At 37.1% G+C, this 24,231-nt stretch overlaps 1 protein-coding gene across 1 annotated transcript in view; it reads right to left on the bottom strand.

Annotated features, from left to right (window-relative positions):
* The window catches only part of LOC150088255 (intermembrane lipid transfer protein VPS13A-like), a 3,009,916-nt gene that overhangs the window by 2,496,391 nt on the left and 489,294 nt on the right, over positions 1-24,231 (bottom strand). The window contains exon 14 of the mRNA XM_090370087.1: positions 19,630-19,742. Within this exon, the coding sequence (XP_090226213.1) occupies positions 19,630-19,742 (113 nt within the window). The remainder of the gene's footprint in view (positions 1-19,629; positions 19,743-24,231) is intronic.

Genomic DNA, 24,231 nt, shown 5'->3' with positions numbered 1-24,231 from the left:
TGTCTCCTTGTCAAACTCCTTTCTCGATTTTAAATTTGCTACTGTCTTTGTCTAGTCTAATAAAGGAGGTAACACTCTCATATATTTTCTTCAAAATCATAATATATGGGGTATCTATGCCTTGTCTTTCCAGTGCCCGAAACATTGCCTTATGCTGTATGGAGTCAAATGCCTTTTCATAATCCACAAATGACAGGCATAATGGTGTTTTATATTCATTTGCTTTCTCCATTAGCTGTGATATTATGTGAAGGTGATCCATAGTTGAGAATCCTGTCCTAAAGCCAGCTTGCTCTTTCGGTTGATTCTCATCAAGTATTCTTTCTAATCTGTTAGTAAGGACCCTTGTGAACAACTTGTAGATGTGGGATAACAAGCTAATTGGTCTATAATTTCCAATTTCTGATTTATCTCCTTTCTTATGCAGCAAAACTATGATTACATTATTCCACTGCTTAGGCGTCACACCTTTTCTAATGCACTTTGTGAAGAGCCTTGCCAGTTTTTGTGTTATGTCTCTTCCTCCCAATTTTAACAACTCTACAGTAACTTCATCTTCCCCTGGGGCTTTCCGATTCTTCATTTTCTTCAATGCATGTTCTACCTCATCAGGAAGAATATCGGATATGTCGTATGTGTTGCTACTTTGCAATCCATCTTCCCCACTGCTGGTCATTCCCTCGCTCCTTGTATAATTCTCTATAGTAGTCTTCTGCTATTTGAATTATGCCTTCTCTGCTGTTTATAAGTACACCATCGCTATTCTTCAGTTTCAATATCATTTGTCTTTCTGTATTACTGCTCATGGCTGCTGATTTAAATCCTTTATTTTCCCTTAATGCTTGTTCTACTTTTCTTGTGTTAAATCTTCTTATGTCCTCTCTGAGTCTCTTTCTAATGGCTTTGCATAACTCAGTATACTCAATTTTCTCCCTGTCAGTGTTTTTCTTGCTCTTCATTTGTCGTCTTCGGTTCATCATGACAAGTGTTTCTTGACTAATTTTTTCTTCTTTGGATTTCTGTTTCCCTATAGGTTTCTTGGGCTTTATCACTTTCAGAAAGTTGTAATATTCCTCGTCGATATCTTGGTCCTGAGCAGTCTGCAGAAGCTCAAACTTGGTCTTAAGTTCCAGTACATACTGCTTTTTCTCCTCCTCTGTTATCTCAAAGACCTTTGTATTATTTACTCAAGTCAGTTTTTTGCTTTCCTTTCCTACATCTATATCAAGTGTACATCTTACCATTCTGTGATCACTTCCAACATTTGCCTTATTCAGGACGGTAACATCATTCACAATATATCTTCTGTTAGTGAGGATGAAGTCAATTTCATTAGTTGTTAATCCATTTGGACTCTTCCATGTCCACTTTCTGTTCACCCTTTTCTTGAAAAAAGTGTTCATTACTGACAGGCCTTGAGATTCTGCAAATTCCACAAGTCTTTCACCTCTTTTATTTCTTTCACCAATTCCAAAATTTCCTATAGTTCCTCTTTCTGCGCTGTTTTGCCTTTTTCCAACCTTAGCACTGAAGTCCCCCATAATAATAGTGTAGTAGGTTTTCTGCTCATCTAGAAGACTCAATTTCGGTGTACATTTCTTCAACCTCTTCATCATCATGGCTCGATGTTGGTGCATAAAACATTATAATCTTTAGCTTGTACCTCTTAGAAATCTTGAGTATTAGTCTTGACACCCTTGGTGATGTACTTTTGAATTCCAAAATGTTGTTTTTTAAATCTTTATGGACCAGAAACCCAACTCCACCTTCACTCCTTTCACTATTTCCATTGGTGTACAGCAGATTTCCACTTGATAAACTTATAAGTGATTCATTTCTTCTTCTTGTTTCAGCCAAACCGATGATATTCCAATTCACATTTTCTAATTCATTTTCCAGCTCTAATATCCTGTCTTCACCGATGAGTGATCATACGTTATAACAGGCCAAGTTCAGTTTCCGTGCATGGCAGCCTTGTCGTACCCAGAGATTCTTAGCACCCTCTGCTTCCACTCTGATCCTCTCGCTGCCGTAAGAGGGAGAGTGAAAGCTGCTGGGAACTGAGGGCCATTTGTATTGTTGTGCTTTCATATGCTGGAGGGTTTGGTCTTTTCCTCTTCACGCTGACCAGGCGTCTTGAAGAGAACCACTCTACACGTTCGTTGCCACCTAAGTGACATAACACGGCTTACCATCGAGAAAGTGTGTATGAGTGGATTTTAGGGAGGCAGGCCAACCGGACTTCTCCTAAATCTTCTGTAATAGAGAGATATTGGATCCATCAGTGTTTTAGGCTGAGTGTCTGATAACACACAGGATACCTGTTCCCCTCTAAGCCCCGATATTTTTACACAGATGTCTAAATGCTTAGTTATGCTTCTGTCAGCATTTCTTTGATTTCCTTGTCAATTTCATTGATTAATATTACAAACAGCAGGGTGACTCCTCAAACACCATTCCTTGATGAGGCCCCACCACTTCTTACAGTGAGACCTCCATCAACACCTGAAAAAAAATGAATATTTGTGAAAAATGTCTTAGGCAACCCAAGATCCAGCATAGCATCTTATTCTTGTGAGTTCATATCAAAATTACGAAAGTTTATTAAATTGAGATTATATAACGTCGAAACTGTTCCTAGCATCAACAAAGTGCTTAATAATTTCGTTATAGAAATTAATCAATTATCTCTATTACAAAGTCCCTATATATCATTGACAAAAATCCATGAAATGCCTTAGCAGCCTCTAAAACTTCATATCAGACTGTATATAGTCTGATATGAAGTTTTAGAGGTTGCTAAGTTTTAGATATATATCTGTTAATTCAATATTGGCTACAGTATCCCAGACAAGGATATAGGGTTTTATTCATTTTAGTGCAGATTATTACAAATGCATCTACAATGAAATTCATAGGTTGAATTAGGTCTTGAAATTTGTGAATAGCTTGTCATTGATGAATTATTTGTTCCTACATGCTGAAACCAAATACAAGTAAACATCATTACAGCAAAATTCAATAGAGAAGCTATTTTTTAAAAAATGAGACAACTGCAAGATAATTTTATGTATACAGGAAGAAATAAAGTAATGAAAAAAAATATTACAACCTGCATTGACAGAGCGTATAAAGAATACGGTATATCCTTGATATACTGCCTCTCATTAGACAATAGTTTTGGATATATTGTAGGTATGATCATGCCCCCCCCCCAAACCAATATGAAAAAAAAGAACAGTGTGTTTAAATGAACCAGCAATTTCACATTGGCAACTGTTATGAGCAAATATCTATCTGCATCATAGTACCTCCAAGAGGTGAAATCAGCTTTGATATAGGGTATTTACAGAGTAAATTTTTGTAATCAACAAGAGTTGTCAGAGAATAATTACTATAGTTTCTCAGTTTTGCAAATTAGCAGAACTTGTTAATCTTCATCAAAGTCACTAACTACAGCTCTGATTTAGCCACAGCACTTAGTATTAAGAATCTAATGCTTGTGTAAGGGCTGCCACTGCAAAAGGAAAAAGGCAATCTGTAGTTTGAGAACTTACCCATGCTGGTTATCTTTTTTTGTGACCATTCAGTGTATATCAGAGAATTTTTACATTTTTGTAAACTTTATAGATGTACACAACTATTCTTCATAAAAAATTAGAAGTGATTTCATGTGTTATGGCAAATGTTAATAAAAGAAGGTTTTAGCCCACAAGGGAAAGCTGATTTTAATCAAAAGTGTAAAAAGTGGTGTCTCGAAAGCACAAATAAAGTAGGAGTTTGGTATTCTGGAGGAACAAAATGGGAATGGATTGCAGAATTCCTTCTTTGTTAAGTTAAACAAAACCCCAGGACTGGAATAAAAGAAATCAAGATTCTGCAAAAACAAGGCAGTGGGTGATTGTTTATATATGTGGTTCATTCACAAATGCAGTTTAGGTTATCCATTGTTCCATATGTCAGGTTATCATTATTTCAATTTATCCAATGGCCATAACTTGTCAGCCATTTTGATCATTATACATTTACCATTTCAACGAGAATGCAAGATGTTTCCTGATTTTAGGCACTCTTAGACTTAGGTTATTCAGTTATGCTTTCAAATTTTTTCTGTATCTACAAAGGTGACAGTCCCCCTACTGGATGGTTGTTTGTTGAATGGATGATTAGGTACTTTGGAACATCTATAAAAAATGTCAATTTTTGTCTCTTTTTGAAATCATGTCATTTTCCTCATTTCTTTGATTTTTCTGGGCCAAATCTAATGATTCAAGAGCTTTAGAGTCAGTGTTGGCCATGTTAGCATTAGCAAAAGGCATATGATGCAAGAAAACAAGCTTATATGGCATCAGACAAAAAAAAAAAAAAAAAATCCTTATTTCACCCATCCACTCGCTCCAAATGTTTGTCAAGGTCTGCCTTGAATCTATTTAAGCTATCAACTTCTACAACGACAGATGGAAGTTTGTTCCACCAATCAACCACCCGCTGGCTAAATGCAAACTTCCGCACATCTATCCTACAACCATCTTTCCTCAATTTGAATTTATGCCCTCTCTCTCTGGCGATTATTCTGAGCAAGAGGAAGAATTCCATCTGCACTGAGCATACTCAAACCATTCAAGGCTTTATACACCTCAATTAGATCACCTCACAGGTGCCTAGTCTCCAGACACTGTAATTTGCAAAACTCAAGCCTTGAATGTTTCCTTCTGATTCTTGGGGGTAGGGGGAATAATTTTCCTCCCAGGTTTCCAACCACACTTTTTGAAGGCAGAGGCAGTACCACTAGTGACCATGCAGTCACTAGTGGCACTGCTTCTATATACATGGAAAATTAGTAAAGATTAATAATGGTGGCTTTCCTTTTGTGTTAATACTACAATAAACTGAAGAGTGTTGGGCTTTCAAAAGTGTGAAAGCCTATACACTAAAAATGTTATCACAATAATAAATCACTAAACGGGTAACTGTTGTCATTAACACTGCTTGGCTAAATCAGTAATATACTTTGGGCTCCCAAACTGGAGTGAATGTCCATCTCTTGTAATAAGATTTTCTTCATGACCATTATACCTTGATCTTATAGCCCATTCTTAATCTTTTATTTGGTGACATCTTACAGAGTGGTATCCAATTAATAGATGCCTTAAAATTTTGGAGATATCTATAATTCAGATACTTCAAAAACTTTGTCATTTTTGGGTAGTTCGAAAACACACTTTAAACAGTTTTAAGTGAGGTAAGTTCCTGTTGGTTGCAGAGTAGTTAAGTAGACAATCAAAAACAAAGCATGAAGTGAGTCTATATTAGCTAATTAGCAGAAGCATAAGATGCAAGAAAACAAGCTTATATAGCATCAGCCAAAAAAAAAAAAAAAAAAACCCTTCCCATTTCACCCATCCTTTCACCCCAAATGTTTGTCTAGTTCTGCTGTTGTTATTTGGTTTTTAGGAGCATTAGCAACTAAGGCCATATTGCTCTGGGAATATGCGGTGGTCATTCCCTGACCTTTCCGCATCCTCCGTATTTGGTGGTGACAAGCTTGAACCCCGGTCTAATCAAGAAAGCGTGCTACGCACTGCTGCTGCTCCTTCCCACCTGGCTACGGAGGCGCCGTCTAGTTCTGCCTTGAACTTACTTAAGTTGTTGACCTCCACTACAACAGATGGAAGCTTGTTCCAACTATCAACCATCTGCTGGCTAAAGGCAAATTTCTGTACTGCAATTTGCAGAACTTAATCCTTTCTTGGTAACAACAACAACAACAACCCTTTGTTACACTCACCAATCTCGTTGCCCTTCTCTGGGGGGTAGGTTTTGGGGAGAATATCATAGCATAACTAGTAGCATAGAAGAATAGTAGAGTTTTAATTTCAATAAATAAGTATTTTGAAGGTTTTAATCACTTTTTGGGAATATATCTTTTGTATTTAGCTAAGGATATAACTAATTTGATAGCATATATCTTGAACTTGATAGCTAAAGCATAACATAAAACTATATAGCAGAATACATATTACTGGATTAGCTTGGAATAGTATTGTATAGTCAAGTATAGTATTATTAATCTTATTAATTTTCATTGTTAATTACATCATATTTAAACAGAAATCATGCCACAAACTAGAGTAGCAAGTAGCGGGAGTGCTGTGACTTGGGGAGAGGGAACTGATGGGGCAATTTTGCAATGCATCAGGGCCTAAAATAATGTGAAACTTGTGAAATGTTTGCGAACCTTTCTAGAACAGGAGATGATATAGCCAAGGAGGCCTTTGTGTGTGCTATGACTTGGAACATAGGTTCACATAGTGCACAGAAATTAGTGCCAACTCAGCATTCTGATGGGCATCTATGAGAGTTTGAAGAGTAGGATAGATGCCCTTGAAGGAATTGAAATAGGTGGGCTCATCAAACTCATCAGCTGCCAAACTCAATACCACCAGAGCTCACTCTTGTGCATCAGGCAACACAGCGGCAACCTTCGGGGCACAATGCGCTGGTCATAGGAGCTAGTTATTGTCAGTGATTCTACTGTCGGGGAGATGGGAAATATATTTTGCAAAAAGGGTAGGGGGAATAGGAGCAAGGTATGTCAGCCAGGGGCAAAAGTTGATGACATTGTCGAGCAGATATCATCTTTTAAGGGCACAGAGGGTGATATTGTTGTGCACATTGGCACTAATGACATTAAGAGTAGGAGATCTGCAGATTTACTTAACAAATGCAGGTGAATGTATTTGTATTTTTGTGTTTTTGTATGGGCGGCTCCTAGAACAAAAGTTCTCTCCATGTCGTTGCTCTGTTCAGTTTTTACAGACTCTGTCAAGGTAAGGCCGGCGTGTGTCATGTAGGAAAAAAAAAAAAGATGCAGGTCAATGCTGAAAAAAAGTCGTCAGTTAGGTTTAAGTTTGAAAGTGTCTGCAGGTCACTGTTGAAAAAAAGTCGTCAGTTAGGTTTAAGTTTGAAAGTGTCTGCAGGTCACTGTTGAAAAAAAGCCGTGAATTAGGGTTGAATTTGAAAGTGTCTGCAATTCTGCCCAGACACGATAGGAGGGAGTATATGATGAGAGCCTTGTCGATCAATTCGGCCCTGGAGGGATTGTGCAAGGCTCAAGGGGTAGAATTTTTTTCAGCCTGGACTGTACTTGTTAACAGGAGAGATTGCTTCTACAGAGATGGGATACACTTAAATAGAAAGGGTGCAAGAATTTTTGCTGATGCTGTCGAGGCAGTGTTAGGTGGGTCGGAAAACTTTTAGTTGGGGGGGATACAAGGACTAATAGATTAACAGTAGCCACTGGCAGAAGTGGAAGTGATTCTTGCACTGCTTCTATTGAAATGAGCAGAAGCCTGAAAAACAAGATGCAGGATATTTCAGAGACTGCTGGGAGTCATTGCGGTACAAGTAAACACATGGGTTGTGTTAGGGTAGCTAAGAACAGAAACAGGTGCATGTATACCTGCGTGTACACCAATGCTAGGAGTTTGGTAAATAAATTTGATGAATTTGAGGTATTGCTCAAAACATCAAAGGCAGATATTGTTGGGATATCAGAGACGTGGTGTCACACAGATATAAGTAATGCGGAACTGGAATTTGGGGAATACAATGTGTATAGAAAGGATAAACAGGACAGGAGGGGAGGAGGGGTTATGCCATTAATTAAGAAACACATAAAGTCCAAGGAAGTGAAGCCAGTCGACATCGATGGACAGGGCAGTGTCGAGTCAGTTTGGTGTGACATAAGCATAGGGAAATCAAAATTGAGAGTAGGAGTGTGCTATAGGCCTAATGACTCTGATGAGTATAATAAGATATTGTACAGGGAAATAGAGTGGGCCAGTAAATCAGAGAGTCTTATAATGGGGGATTTTAATTTCCCAGATATTGACTGGAATTTGTGGGTTGGTCACTCGCACACTAGCAAGGCTTTTGTGGATTTATTGGATGATTGTTTTCTACATCAGCATGTTCGTGAGGCAACAAGAGGGAGCAATACTCTTGATCTGATTATCAGTAGTGATTCTTCATGCATTAAGAATCTGCAGATAAATGAACCACTAGGTGGCAGTGATCACAGTGTGTTGAAGTGGGATTTACTCAAGGAGGTAAGTACCATCAGAGGTAAAGGGAAGGGTTTTTGCTTTCGTAAAGGAGACTATGCTGGTCTGAGACAGTATTTAAATTCTATACAGTGGGACCAACTGATGATGTTACCAACAGCAAACTCAAAATGGGAAGCATTCAAGGAACTAATCTTGGAGGCTACCAGGCTTTACATACCAACTAAGAAATATTGTTCAAGGCTTAGGCCTAAATGGTTGTCAGATGAACTAATGAGACATGTGGCAGAGAAGAAAAATGCATGGGATACATAAAAATTAATGGGTGACATGGAAGCCTATGATAGATATAAGTTGGTCTGTAACCAAGTCACAAAGGAGATTAGGCAGGCAAAGGCAGACTACGAAAAATCCTTGGCAAAGGATGCAAAGAAAAACAGAAAAGAGTTCTTTACATATTTAAACTCGAGAAGGAAAGGGATGAATCAGATTGGTCCACTGGATATTGATGGTTCAACAGTTGAGGATCCTGCTCAGGTGGCTAACAATCTAAACGAGTATTTTGCATCTACATTCACGCATGAGGAGTTATTCAGGAAGGAGAATGATGTAGATAAAGTAAACATTGGCAGTGAGCTGGATGATTTTGTAATAACTGAGAGGAAAGTGGAGGAGAGATTGTTGAGGATAAACATAAAAAAGGCACCTGGGGTGGATGGGATCTATCCAGTTATATTAAAGGAGGCAGCAAAGGAAGTAAGCAAACCCCTAGCCATAATTATGAGAGTTTCTTTGGACTCAGGGGAGGTACCCATAGACTGGAGATGTGCAAATGTAACCCCAATTCACAAAGGAGGATCAAAGGCTGACACAAGTAATTATAGACATGTTAGTTTAACTTCTGTTCCAGGTAAATTAATGGAGGCACTGGTTAAAGAAGCACTGCAGGATCATCTAGACAAGAATTCAGTTATAGCTCAGACGCAGCATGGTTTTGTTAAGGGCAGGTCTTGCCTGACCAATTTGATTGGATACTATGATGTCACAAAAGAACTGGATGCAGGGAATAACTTTGATATTATATATGTGGATCTTAGAAAGGCTTTTGATACTGTTGCACATGGAAGACTGCTGCACAAATTGGAGCAGTGTGGCACTGGAGGCAAATTGCTGCTATGGATAAGGGGATGGTTGAGTGGCAGAAGACAGAGAGTGGTAATCAATGGACACTGCTCAACGTGGACTAATGTTATTAGTGGGGTTCCTCAGGGTTCAGTGTTGGGTCCGTTGTTGTTTTCGGTGTTTATGAATGATATTGATGATGGGATATCAAGTTTAATGTCCAAGTTTGCAGATGATACAAAGGTTGGCAGGGTTGTTAAGGACACTACTGATGCTATGCTGCTGCAACAGGATCTGGAAAGGTTGAACAGATGGGCTGAGAGGTGGCAAATGAAGTTTAACATTGACAAATGTAAAGTACTACATATGGGAAACAGTAACCCCAGAGCAACGTATCAACTCTGCGGTACTACACTGACAGTGGTGGAGAATGAAAAGGACCTGGGGGTAATTGTGCAGGCAGATATGAAGTTCTCTGAGCAGTGCAGACGAGCTGCAAGAGTAGCTCATGGTGGCTTGTCAATGATATACAGGAATTTTTCTAGCAGGGATAAGGAGGTGATTATTCCCTTGTATAAGGCAATGGTTAGGCCACATCTTGAGTACTGTATACAGGTCTGGAGGCCTCATTTCAAGAAGGATGTAGAGCTGCTGGAACGGGTACAGAGAAGGGCAACAAGATTAGTGAATGGAACAAAGGGTTGCTCTTACGAAGAAAGGCTTAAGTTTTGCAAATTACAGAGTCTGGAGACTAGGCACTGGCGAGGTGATCTGATAGAGGTGTATAAGGCTTTGAATGGTTTGAGCATGCTCAATGCCAATGGGATTCTTCATCTTGCTCAGAATAATCACCTCAGAGGACATAAATTCAAATTGAGGAAGGACGGATGTCGGATAGATGTGCGGAAATTTGCCTTTGGCCAGCGGGTGGTTGGTTGGTGGAACCGACTTCCATCACTTGTTGTTGAAGTTGATAGCCTAAACAAATTTAAAGCTCAACTGGACAGGTATTTCGAACGAATGGAGGGGTGAAATGGGAGTGGGTTTTTTTTTTGGCTGATGCTGAATAAGCTTGCTTTCTTGCATCATATGCCTCTACTAATGCTAATGCTAATGCTAATGCAATTCTGCCCAGACAAGATAGGAGGGAGTTTATGATGAGAGCCTTGTCAATCAATCCACCCTTGAGAGATGGTGCAAGGCTTATGGGGTAGAAATTTTTCTCAGTACGGTCTGTGCTTGTTAACAGGAGAGATTGTTTCTACAGCTGATAAGTGAAGAATATTTTCTGAATTATTTTTAGAATATTAGCAGATATTCTTCGCTAATATTTTCGGAATATTAGCAAAGAATTACAGACTAAGAGATTAACAATAGCCACAGGCAGAGGTGAAAGTGATTCTTGCACTACTTCTATTGGAATGAGCAGCAGCCTGGAAAGCGACGTACTGGGGATTTCAAGGACTGCTGGAAGTCATCACGGAAGAAGTAAATACATGGGTTGTGTTAGGGTAACTCAGAGTAGGCACAGGTGCAAGTATACTTGCATGTAAACAAATTTATTTACTATACTTTGAGTATAGTAAATAAATTTGATGAATTTGAGGTGCTGGTGATGACATCAAAGGCTGTTGTTGTATGTATCAGTTGGGTACCTCACCTGAGTCCTATTCACAAAGAGATAAGGAATGCAGAATCAAAATTTGGGGAGTATAATGTGTACAGGAAGAATATACAGGATAGAAGGAGAGGAATAGGAGTGGTGCTGTTAGTTAAGAAACACATAAAATCTAAGAAAGTGCATCCAGTTGACATGGGTGGACAGTGCAGTGTTGAGTCAGTTTAGTGTGACAAAAGCACTGGGAGGTCTAATGACTCTGATGAGTACAATGAACAATTATACAGAGAAATAAAGTGGGCCAGTAAACCAGATTGTTTTATAATGGGGAATTTTAACTTCCCAGCTATCGACTAGAGCTTGTGGGTTGGTCACTCACACACTAGAAAGACTTCTGTGGATTTATTGGAGGACTGTTTTCAACAGCAGCATGTTATATCTGTTTTATTGCTTCTTTTTGGAAATAGTGTCCATTTTTTTTCACCTTTCCAACTAGTCTGAACCACATCTCTGAGTCCACTAGTTCTTGAGGCGCCTCTGTAGCCAGGTGGGCAGGAGCAGCAGTGCATAGTACATGCTTCTTGATTAGACTGGGGTTCACGCCCATGACCACCAAATAGGGAGGATACGGAAAGGTCAGGGAATGACCACCACATATCTCCGGAGCAATATGGGCTTAGTTGCTGATGCTCCTAAAAACCAAATAACAAACAAACAAACTAGTTCTTGAGGCTCTGTTCTAACAGTTTAAGAATTATTATGGAGGCCTATTAGGTCCAAAATGGCTCTTTTGCATCTACTAGGCCCATCCTCCCATATCTTTTATAGCATTGCATGCTCATGAATACAGCTTGCAAATACTTACAATGAGTATTTTTTGATGCACTGATATCCATAAAACTATTCTATAACTAGACTATAATATGATTCAGGCAAATTAGAGTGACTGATGATCAGTTATTGAAAAAATAGTTTTATTAATTTTAAACTTCCAAAAAAATATTTCCAAAGAAATTGTAATTTACCAGAGAACTTGGTAAATTATGTGTTTGTACTATTACTAAAAAATTTATTAAAAAAAGTAGAGTGAATTAAAAATATTATGAAATATATTATAAATATAAATAGGTAAATTATACGATTTGTGGTATAAAAGTACTCTGGCTGGTGCTGTTGCAGTCATGTTCAATGTGTGATAATAAATAGAAGTTGTATGTTCTGTTTCAATGTCCTCCAACAACAGATGGTGGCTCACAGAATGTACAGCAGGCTGACAGGCTGAAAGTAAGAACCAATTTTGGTCATACTGTTAATGTTCTGTGTATCATAATTTTGCAATAAGCAACAAACGAATATCAAATTTTGCTTCAAACTGAGAAAATCTACAATAGAAATGTATGAAATATTAAAAACTAATATGGTGGTGAAATATTAATTCATACCAGTGTGTGTGTTTGAATGGTATAAGTGGTTCAAAGACAGATATCAAGATCTTTATGTCGGTCTTTGAACTGGGTGAAGAATTGGGTATCCATCAACTTTTCCAAATGAGAACTGAGTTGCAAATTCAGTTGAAGAAAATTCAGGATATTGTGGCATGGGATTATTGTTTGACCCTCAGAATTATGGCCAATGAGTTGGATGTGAACAAGGGGACGATTCATCAAATTCTATATGCACGATGGTATAAGGAATAGCATTAACATTAGTAGAGGCATATGATGCAAGAAAGCAAGCTTATGCAGCATCATCCAAAAAAAAAAAAAAAAAAAAACACTTCCATTTCACCCCCTCCGTTTGTTCAAAATACCTGTCCAGCTGAGCCTTAAATTTATTTAGACTATCAACTTCCACAACAAGGGATAGAAGTCTGTTCCACCAACCAACTACCCGCTGGCTAAAGGCATAAATTCAATCTGAATTTATGCTCTCTCAGGTGATTATTCTGAGCAAGAGGAAAAATCCCATCAGCATTGAGCATGCTCAAACCATTCAAGGCTTTAGACACCTCAATCAGATCACCTCTCAGGTGTGCCTAGTCTCCAGACACTGTAATTTGCAAAATTTAAGCCTTTCTTCGTAAGAGCAACCCTCTGTTCCATTCACTAATCTTGTTGCCCTTCTCTGTACTCGTTCCAGCAGCTCTACATCCTTCTTGAAATGAGGCCTCCAGACTTGTATACAGTACTCAAGATGTGGCCTGACCATTGCCTTATACAAGGGAACAATCACCTCCTTATCCCTGCTAGAAAAATTCCTGTATATCATTGACAAGACACCATGAGCTACTCTTGCAGCCTGTCTGCACTGGTCAGAGAACTTCATTTGCCACCTTTCAGCCCATCTGCTCAACCTTTCCAGATCCTGTTGCAGCAGCATAGCATCAGTAGTGTCCTGAACAACCCTACCAACCTTTGTATCATCTGCAAACTTGGATATACAGGCATACCTCGAATAACGAATAGGATGCGTTCCACAAAATTACTTTGTTAAGCGAAACTTCGTTTTCAGAGGTAAAAATACTATGGCCGGAATAGGGATACGTTCCTACGTAAAGAAAATGAAAAGCTTTTTTTTTTCGAACAAAGAAAAGTTTTTTCATTTAACAATTGCCTATATGGAGTTATTGCATTTAACACTGATCGCTTAACAATAAAACTTCTTCCTAAATCAGGATCATTTTCACTAAAAAAATTTAAAACGTTTTCAATGTCATTTAAGCACCTTTTTAAATCTTTGGTTAACACTTTTTCGGCAGGAACTTCTTTAACTTCGTCTTCATTATCTTTGTCTTCATTGCTAATAAGGTATTCTATATCTTCCACTGAAAAACCATCATCTTCTGCATTCAATAAATTTCTAACATCCTCTTCATCGACATTTTCGAAACCTATTGATTGAACCATCTGCATAACTTCATTTCTAATTTCTTGGATGTTATTTTCTTCTTCTAGTACAACTTCTGGCCATATTTTGCGCCAAACTCCATTTAAGCATTTCTTAGTGACTTCTTTCCAAGAACTATCAATGTTTTCAATTGCGTTTTTAATGGTGTAGTTTTTCCAAAAAGTTTTAACTGTCATTTCCTCTTTATCCTCTAGTTCAGTTAAATTGCTTAATGTTCGACACAGATAATAAGCTTTAAATGATGCTATTATTCCCTGATCCAATGGTTGAATCAGGGAAGTTGTGTTTGCTGGAAGAAACACAACTTTGACAGGAATGCATGTGTCCAACGTGTTAAGATCAGTAGGATGTCCCGGAGCATTGTCTAACAACAAAAGAGCTTTTTCTTCAAAGTTGTTTTTTTGACAATACCGTTTTACTTTAGGACAAAAGTGGTTAACAAACCAATCAGTAAATAACTCCTTGGTAACCCACGCTTTTCTATTTGCTTTCCATATTCCAGGTAAATTCATTTTTATGTTACCTTTTAACGCCCTCGGATTTTCTGAATTGTAAACTAATAACAATTTTAATTTATAATCGCCAGAGGCATTTGATCCAAAGAGTAACTATAAACGGTCTTTGGCTGCTTTGAACCCAGCAGCTGATTTTTCTTCAATAGAAATGAAGCTTTTTGTTGGTAGCCGTTTCCAGAACAAACAGCTTTCGTCAACACTGAACACCAAATTTGGTGGAAATTTTTCACGTTCAATTATTTCCTTTAGTTTTTCTGGAAACTTATTTGCAGCTTCTGTTAATTTTACACTATGAATCCTGGCCCATTTTTTAAATTTCTCGAACCAACCATGAGAAGCCCCAAAGGTTTCTGTAATTTCTTCAGTTTGTTTAGATTTCAGGTAATTAAACTGGAACATTTTTTTATGTTAAATGGGGCTTGAAACTGCGGACTTCGTTATATCGAAGCTTCGTTATCAGAGGTAACGTTAACCGAGGTATGACTCTACCATCATCAGTATCATTTATAAATACAGAAAACAATAATGGACCCAACACTGAACCCTGAGGAACTCCACTAATAACATTAGTCCACGATGAGCAGTGTCCGTTGATTACCACTCTCTGTCTTCTCCCCCTCAACCATCCCTTTATCCATAGCAGCAATTTGCCGCCAATGCCACACTGCTCCAATATGTGCAGCAGTCTTCCATGTGCAACAGTATCAAAAGCCTTTCTAAGATCCAAATATATAATATCAAAGTTATTCCCTGCATCCAGTTCTTTTGTGACTGCATCATAGTATCCAATCAAATTGGTCAGGCAAGACTTTCCCTTAACAAAACCATGCTGTGTCCGAGATATAATGGGAAGTCTTGTCTAGATGATCCTGTAGTGCTTCTTTAACCAGTGCCTCCATTAATTTTCCTGGAACAGAAGTTAAGCTCACAGGTCTATAATTACTTGTGTCAGCCTTTGATCCTCCTTTGTGAATTGGGGTCACATGTGCACATCTCCAGTCTATGGGTACCTCACCTGAGTCCAAGGAAGCTTTCATAATTATGGCTAAGGGTTTGCTTACTTCCTTTGCTGCCTCCTTTAATATAACTGGATAGATCCCATCCACCCCGGGTGCCTTTCTTGTGTTTATCTTCAACAGTTTCTCCTCCACTTTACTCCCAGTTATTTCAAGATTCTGTAGCTTACTGCTAGAGTTGAATACACCTCTGGAATTCCCCTCACTGAATAACTCCTCATGTGTGAGAATGTTGATGCAGAATATTCATTTAGTTTGTTAGCTACCTGAGCAGGATCATCAACAGTTGAACCATCGATATCAAGTGGACCAATCTTATTCATCCCCTTCCTTCTAAAGTTTATATAAGTAAAGAACTCTTTGCTGTTTTTCTTTGCATCCTTTGCCAAAGATTTCTCATAATCTGCCTTCGCCTGCCTAACCTCCTTTGTAACTTGGTTACAGATCAACTTATATCCATCATAGGCTTCTGTGTCACATGTTAATTTATATGTATCCCATGCATTTTTCTTCTCTGCCATATGTCTCATTAGTTCAACTGACATCCATCTGGGCCTAAACCTTGAACAATATTTCTTAGTTGGTATGCATAGCTTCCAAGATAAGTTCTTGGAATGCTTCCCATTTTGAATTTGCTGTTGGTAGCATCATCAGTTGGTCCCACTGTATGGAATTTGAATACTGTCTCAGACCATCATAGTCGCCTTTATGAAAGCAAAAACCCTTCCCTTTACCACTGATGGTAGTTACCTCTTTGAGTAAATCCCACTTCAGCACACTGTGATCACTGCCACTTAGTGGTTCATTTATCTGCAGATTCTTAATGCATGAAGAATCACTGCTGATAATCAAATCAAGAGTATTCCTCCCTCTAGTTGCCTCCCGAACATGCTGATGTAGAAAACAATCATCCAATAAATCCACCAAAGCTTTGCTAGTGTGTGAGTGACCAGCCCCCAAATTCCAGTCAATATCTGGGAAATTAAAATCTCCCATTATAAGACTCTCTGATTTACTGGCCCACTCTATTTCCCTGTACAGTTTCTTATTATACTCATCAGAGTCATTAGGCCTATAGCACACTCCTACTCTCAATTTTGATCTCCCAATGCTGATGTCACACCAAACTGACTCGACAGTGTCGAGTCCAGTGATGTCGACTGGCTTCACTTTCTTGGATTTTATGTATTTCTTAACTAATAGCATAACCCCTCCTCCCTTCCGATCCTCTCTATCCTTTCTGTACACATTGTACTTCCCAAATTCCAGTTCTGCATTCCTTATATCTGTGTGACACCATGTCTCTGATATCCCAACAATATCTGCCTTTGATGTTTTGAGCAATACCTCAAATTCATCAAATTTATTTACCAAACTCCTAGCATTGGTGTACATGCGAGTATACATGCACCTGTTCCTATTCTTAGCTACCCTAACACAACCCACGTGTTTACTTGTACTGCAATGACTTCCAGCAGTCTCTGAAATATCCTGAATCTTTTTTTCCAGGCTGCTGCTCATTCTAATAGAAACAGTGCAAGAATCACTTTCACCTCTGCCAGTGGCTACTGTTAATCTATTAGTCCTTGTATCCCTCCAGGCTAGCAGTTTTCCGACCCACCTAACACGGCCTCGATAGCATCAGCAAATATTCTTACATCTTTTCTATTTAAGTGTATCCCATCCCTGTAGAAGCAGTTTCTCCTATTTACAAGTACAGACCAGGCTGAAAAAATTTCTACCCCTTGAGCCTTGCACAATCTTTCCAGGGCCGAATTGATCAACAAGGCTCTCATCATATACTCCCTCCTATTGTGTCTTTGCAGAATTGCAGACACTTTCAAATTCAACCCTAATTCACAGCTTTTTTTCAACAGTGACCTGTACTTGTTAAGTAATTCTGCCAGTCTCCTACTCTTAATATCATTATTGCCAACATGTACAACTATATCACCTTTTGTGCCCTTAAAAGATGGTATCCGCTCGGAAGGTCTGTGAGAAATTTGTGCTACACAGTCTCAGAGATGAGCAGAAGGAACAAAGAGTGTCATCATGCAAAGACTTCAACCAGAATTGTCAAGCAAATTTTAACTTCCTTGACTGTATTGTTCCTGGAGATAGGTATTGGGTTTTCAGTATGACCTAGATACAAATCTTCAGAGCATGCAGTGGACTTCATCGCCAAGGCCCAAAATGTTTTGTTTACAGAAGTCCAGAATCAAGATGATACTGATTATGTTTTTCGTCAAATAGGGTGTAATTCACAAGGAATTTGTACCTGAAGGGAAAAGATTCAATGCGGCAATCTATGTACAAGGGCTTCAAAGACTATTCAAGAGCATTTCCTGGGTGAAGCTGCAATTTCAAGAAAAAGGTAGCTGGTTCTTGTTGCATGACAATGTCCCAGTCATTCCCCATCTGTTGTGAAGACATTTCTGATAAAACATGGCATTGTATAGAACAATCATCCACCTTACTTTCCCAATCTAGCACCAGCAGACTTCTTCCTCTTTTCCAAGGTGAAAACTGTCCTCCAAGGAAAGAGATTTCAGGATGTTGAGGACATAAAGAAACACATAACCACCAAACTGATGTTATTTCTTTGGATGACTTCTCTGACACTTTTCAGAAACTTTTAGAACAGTGAAATAAGTGCATTCAATCAGGTAGTAATTACTTCGAAAAAAAAATAAAGCCATCTTTTTCAAAGTTATTTTTATTTCATTGATCTGGGAAGACATAAGATAGCCTTTTTCCTACTAGAAAATGCTGACTAAAATTTTCTTGTGTTATGGTTCTAAGGCAGGGGCAGGCAACCTTTATAAATGGCAGGCCAAATAAAATGTCTGTGAGGTACATACGGGCGGGCCAAATTTTTTTTTAACTTTCCACATTTTTTTGGATTATTCATATGGTGTGTAATGGAAAAATTGTCATAAATAGTTTTATGTTATTTATTGTAATATTTTTTATACATTCTTATTAATAAATTATAATCTTATTAATAAAATTAATTATATGTACATATAATTAATTTTATTAATAAGAAAAACAAAAAAAAATTCAAGATAAAATTACAAAAATACAATTACAGTAACAAAATACAAATACAATTCCAGTAACAAAATACAAATACAATTCCAGTAACAAAAATTGCAATATTTTATTTTTATAATATTTAATAAGAGATTTGATACTGTTAATTTTTATCAGTGACTTGATATCTGAATCGATATTTGTCATAGCAATGCGTGGAGTATTTTCTAAATTTACAGAAATTCCATTAATTCAAAAAAATATATAATAAACTGACTGTTTATTATAGATATTTTGAAAACAACTGCCGGCCAGAGTTGGCCATGGGCCGAGGTTGCCCACCGCTGTTCTAAGGTATAGTAGGTGCACACAGTGATGTTTTTATCATTCGCCATGACTAGAGATGGTATGATCAAAACATGCAGGAAACCTCCAAAAATAAAAACTAAATAAATAAATACCCTGCTCATATTGTGTATCCATTACAGATCACATAAAATAGAGTCAACCAAAATGATGGTGTGCTAAATTAATCATGGAGTCAGCTGAAATCTATGGGGGGGGACAAATGCAGCCATTATTAAACATCTCAATCAACAAACTTTTAAAATTATTCATACATAAGAAGTGGACTAAAGAGATAGAGGCACCTAATCATAATTTGATACCAAGAGGACAAATACAACCATTTCCCAGGTGAAAATAAGCGAAAATTTAGTGAGAGTTAGTGAAACCTGGGAGGACAGTTCACATGTCTCTAAATATATAAAACAAAGTGAATGCTGATAACTTTATAATATATGTCTATAAATAGGATGAGTCACTAACTCTAACTCTACTTAGAGTTAGTGAAAGTTCTTACTGAATTTTCACTAACTCTAATCCCACATTTCAAGAAATGCGGAATTAGTTACGCCTATTCCTCTTTGATGAAAGTGAAAGTTCAGACAACAGTAATGGTGAGCACGACAGTAGCGGCAATATTACTGAAAATGAGATAAAGTTTTGTTTTTGCAATGACATTTTGTTTATTAAGAACTTCTGAATGTGTGTTTCAAATATATGCAATAAAATATTTTTTCCCACAGTTTGTTTCTAAAATGTGGGTGTGTCTTATGGCCCAGAGAGACTTATCATCTGAAAATATGGTAATTAAAATAATCACTAAATAAAAGCTTCTAAGATATCAACTTGCCAACTACACAAATACTACACAATAACAGGTGCATTGCAATTAATGAATATATTCCCTTATAGAGAAATTGCATAATGACAAAAATGTGTAGTGCAAAAATTCCATTAATTATTTGTTTATAGGAATTAATTTATTTATGAGAAGATAAGCTCACCTCATGATAGACTACTTCCATTGGTTCTGCACTGATAGTAAGCCCAAAATCAGCATTTACATTTAGTGGGTTTTTTTCAAAATCCAAAGCAAACACATGTGTTAAACTGGAACCTGAAAATTATTGAATAAGAAGATATCAATCAACAGCATTCTACATACACAAATGGCTCAAAATATTTAAAACTACAGTTTATTATTTTTTTAAATATTTAAAAATTATTTTGAAGCAAATGGTGGGCAGAAACTAATCAAAAAAATACATTTTTGAATAAAATGATATTTTTAAAATGAATAATAAATAAATACAGCTATTGTACCTGAAAATAATTTTGGTATGATTCACCCTTAATTTTTTGTTTGCTTTAATAAAATGTAAAAAAACAAAGTGAATGCTGATAGCTTTATAATAAATGAAATTGATGATGGTATATCAGGCTTAATGTCCAAGTTTGCAGATGATACGAAATTTGGCAGAGTTGTTAATGACACTAATGGCAGCATGTTGCTGTGACAGGATCTAGAAAAGTTGAGCAGATGGGCTGAGAGGTGGCAAATGAAGTTTAACATTGACAAATGTAAAGTACTACATTTGGGTAGCAGTAACCCCAGAGTAACGTATCAACTCTGTGGTACAACACTGACAGTGGTAGAGAATGAAAAGGACCTGGTGCAGTCAGATGTGAAGTTTTCTGAGCAATGCAGATGGTCTGCAAGAGTAGCTCATGGTGTCCTGCCAATGACATACAGGAATTTTTCTAGCAGGGATAAGGAGGTGATTATCCCCTTGTATAAGGCGATGGTCAGTCCACACCTTATACTGTATACAGGTCTGGAGGCCTCATTTTAAGAAGGATGTAGAGCTGTTGGAACGAGTACAGAAAAGGGCAACAAGATTAGTGAATGGAACAAAGGGTTGCTCTTATGAAAAAAGGCTTACGTTTTGCAGATTACAGTGTTTGGAGACTAGGCACCTGTGAGTTGATCTGACTGAGGTGTATAAAGCCTTGAATGGTTTGAGCATGCTCAATGCTGATGGGAATTTTCCTCTTGCTCACAATAATTACCTGAGAGGGCATAAATTCAAATTGAGGAAAGACAGTTGTAGGAGAGATGTGTGGAAGTTTGCCTTTAGCCAGCAGGTAGTTGATTGGTGGAACAGACTTCCATCTTTTGTTGTGGAAGTTGATAGCCTAAATAAATTTAAGGCTGAGGAGCTGGACAGGTATTTTGAACGAATGAAATGGAGGGATGAAATCGGAGCTTTTTTTTTGGCTGATGCTGCATAAGCTTGCTTTCTTGCATCATGTGCATCTACTAATGCTAATACAAATGCTAATATATGTCTATAAACAGTATGAGTCACGAGGAATTACTTTACTTCAGGGGTTGATCCATTAGTTATTTTTAAAAAAAAATTTAATATCAACATAGGTCTGATTCTGAATGGCTTTGGAGCTATGACTGTTTAAATTTTTAAAATGGCTATAAAGTTTAAATGGCAAAAATTAATTAAGAATAAACAAATATGCAGTTAGTAAAATATTTATTCATTCTAGATACATGCTTGCTAATTCTCATTTCTTCCTATTACCTTTGCCATTCATAATTCATAGCCACTTTTAAAATTCATATAAATAAGCTCCGTAAGCATTCAGAATCATACTCGTGTGTTATCTTTTTGGATTAGAATCACTCAAGAAATCAACTTCTATGGTCACAGACATTGCAAATGATTAACTTGTGGTGGGGGGGGGTGCAACTAATGTTCAGTTAACATATGGAAAAGTGCACATTAACCAGAACATAAATTTCCTTATATTTCAAAATTACCTAAGTATGTTCCCTAAGGTTTGTGAATAAAATGATATTTTTAAAATGAAAAATAAATAAACACAGCTATTGTACCTGAAAAACTAAATGTATTTTAAAAATTCATTCAAAGTGGGCAAGTTGTCTTATTCTTTTCATCGTAAAGAATCTTATAGCAAGCAGTTGTTGATGTTATTGTGAGATATTAATGACACATGGGCAAATAAGGCCAAAGTACATCTTTCTATGGTTCATCTGTTAGAAAGCTTAATCTGTACATCAGAACAAATTAGATGTAGGAATACATCTGGATTCACTGAAGGAACAGAAAAAGTTCGACATTTCCGAGAATGTGTTCTATTGCTGGACGGTTCTGTAAATTGAAAGTGTTTTAAACATGCAAGGTCTTTCATTTGAGAAGCATGGAAAATCAATTAAAATATGTTTAACACTGAGCTGTCTTTGACATAAAGAGCACCGGGGAGGGATTTTATCCATAAGATGTCTAAGGCCAACGTATAGCCAAGCTAAAATAATTACCTCTCATCAGTTTCTCTGGGACTTAGATATCCATATTTACAGCTCACGTTTTATTTGGTAGAGTTTGTTATTTATTTCTGCACTCCGTATCTGTTTGCATGCCTTTCGGATTGTGTTCTTATAATCTGAGTGAGGAACTAGAGAGAGAGAGAGAGAGAGAGAGAGAAAGAGAGAGTAAAAAAGAACTGGTCTCTTTAGCTGTACTATCCGAGTCTTCATTTCCTTGGATATCACAGTGGAATTACCAGCATACAGTTATTTCCTTTGTGTTCTTGAAAGCAGTGAAATTGATATCAGATATCTTTTAATACTGGATGAAAAAAATGGAGATTATTTTGTATGTAACTGATACTGCACTAAGGGAGTCTGTATAGATTATTGCAGGCCATAAGGAGAGATTACGTATTTTAACCAAAACTAAATAAATTATTGCATATGATTCAGATGTAAGTATACTCCATTCAAGAGATAATGACACTGTCTATGAAAGATGGAAAAACAGCTGCTGCCCTCATTTCTCTAAATCAGGCCTGGGCAAACTATGGCCCACGGGCCGCATGCGGCCCGCAAGCTTTAATTGTATTTTAGAAAAAAGTTTACTTATTTTATATCTTTTGCGACGCCTTTTTGAAAAATAAATTTGTATATGTAATACATTATAGAATTTGTCGACTTGTAAATTGTTTTATCATCTCTGCATTGTTCAAATTGAAATAGAATTTGAAATTGTGCGCGAACCGGAGCGAGCCAACGCACGCTTTTATAACGGTATAATTTGCGATTATAAACTAACCGCACGAAACTACGGTAACAGACAACCGGTGATGACAACAACACAGCTTTGGGGCAGTAGCAGAGTAATAGGATTAGACTGCTGACCGGCCACAGTTCCAATCTGTTTTCTCTGATGGTCATCCTGCAGTTAATTGCGTTATCTTTGGTTATCATCTTGGTGCCAGTAGCGATAAAAATAATATTTACGCCTTTTTAAAAATGGATAAAAAACGAAAACTTCAACGAGAGCATCGTGTCTTCAATGAAGAGTGGAACACAAAATATTTTTTTGCTAACATAAATAACGAGACTATTTGTCTCATCTGCCGGGAGAGTGTCTCAATGTTGAAAAAGTACAATATTAAAAGACATTTCACTACTAAACATTCCGAATATGGTGCCAATTTAACTCCAGAAGCGAGAAAGAAAGAATACTGCACAGTTATTAATTTTCATACGTGGATGTACCTCTAATTTTGAAATTATTGAAGAACTTCTTTCAATGTAATTTCTTAAAGACCAAACAATGGGAGCTGATATATTTGAAAAATGCTTAACAAGATATAAATTACAATGGAACAAAATGGTAAGCATAACAACTGACGGATCACTAAGTTTGACAGGTAAAAATGTTGGAGCGTTAAAGAAAACTCACGATAAAATTTGTGAAAATTATCCTGATTATAATTTAATTATAATTCATTGTATTATGCATCGACAAGTATTATGTAAAAATGTGTTAAAAGTTGAACATGTCACATGTATTATTAAACTAGTAAATTTAATACGATCGAGGGGGCCTGAAACACAGACAATTCGTTAATTTCCTTCAAGATATTGAATCCGAGTACACAGATATTCCTTATCATGGCCAAATTCGATGGCTTAGCTTAGGAAAAGTTCTTCGGCGAGTATGGGATCTTAAAGATGACATCATTCTATTTTTAAAACTGAAAAATATTATGGACTTTCCCGAATTAACTGATAATAACTGGTTTGTGATTTTGCATTTACCCTGGACATCGTAACACACTTAAATACTTTCAACACCGTGTTACAAGGGAAAAATTTATATGCCCATGATATGGTAAAAAGTTTGAATGTATTTCAATTAAAACTCCAGTTGTTTCTTAAACATTTATTGATTAACAAGGTAGACCACTTTCCAACCATGAAGTTGCTGAAGATTCCAGAAAATAAATTTGAAAAATATTGTGAAATTATCAACGCTTTGAATGACGACTTTTCATGAAGATTTGGCGACTTCTGAAAAATTGAGACAAGTTTGGCAATAGTGCGCAACCCATTTTCAATAGAAATTGATAGTGCACTGAGTGAACTACAGCTTCAGATTATAGATCTGCAATGTGATACCAATTTAATGGAATTGCACCGTCGTGAGGAAACCTGTAAATTGTACAATACTCTTAATTCGGACAAATTCGACGAACTTAAAGATTTTGCCCCAAATATGTTG

The sequence above is a fragment of the Mastigoproctus giganteus genome, chromosome 3 (assembly GCF_048544385.1).
Source record: "Mastigoproctus giganteus isolate SK-2022 chromosome 3, ASM4854438v1, whole genome shotgun sequence".
In the NCBI taxonomy this organism is placed as follows: Eukaryota; Metazoa; Arthropoda; class Arachnida; order Uropygi; family Thelyphonidae; genus Mastigoproctus; species Mastigoproctus giganteus.
This window is presented reverse-complemented; position numbering and strand designations above follow the sequence as displayed.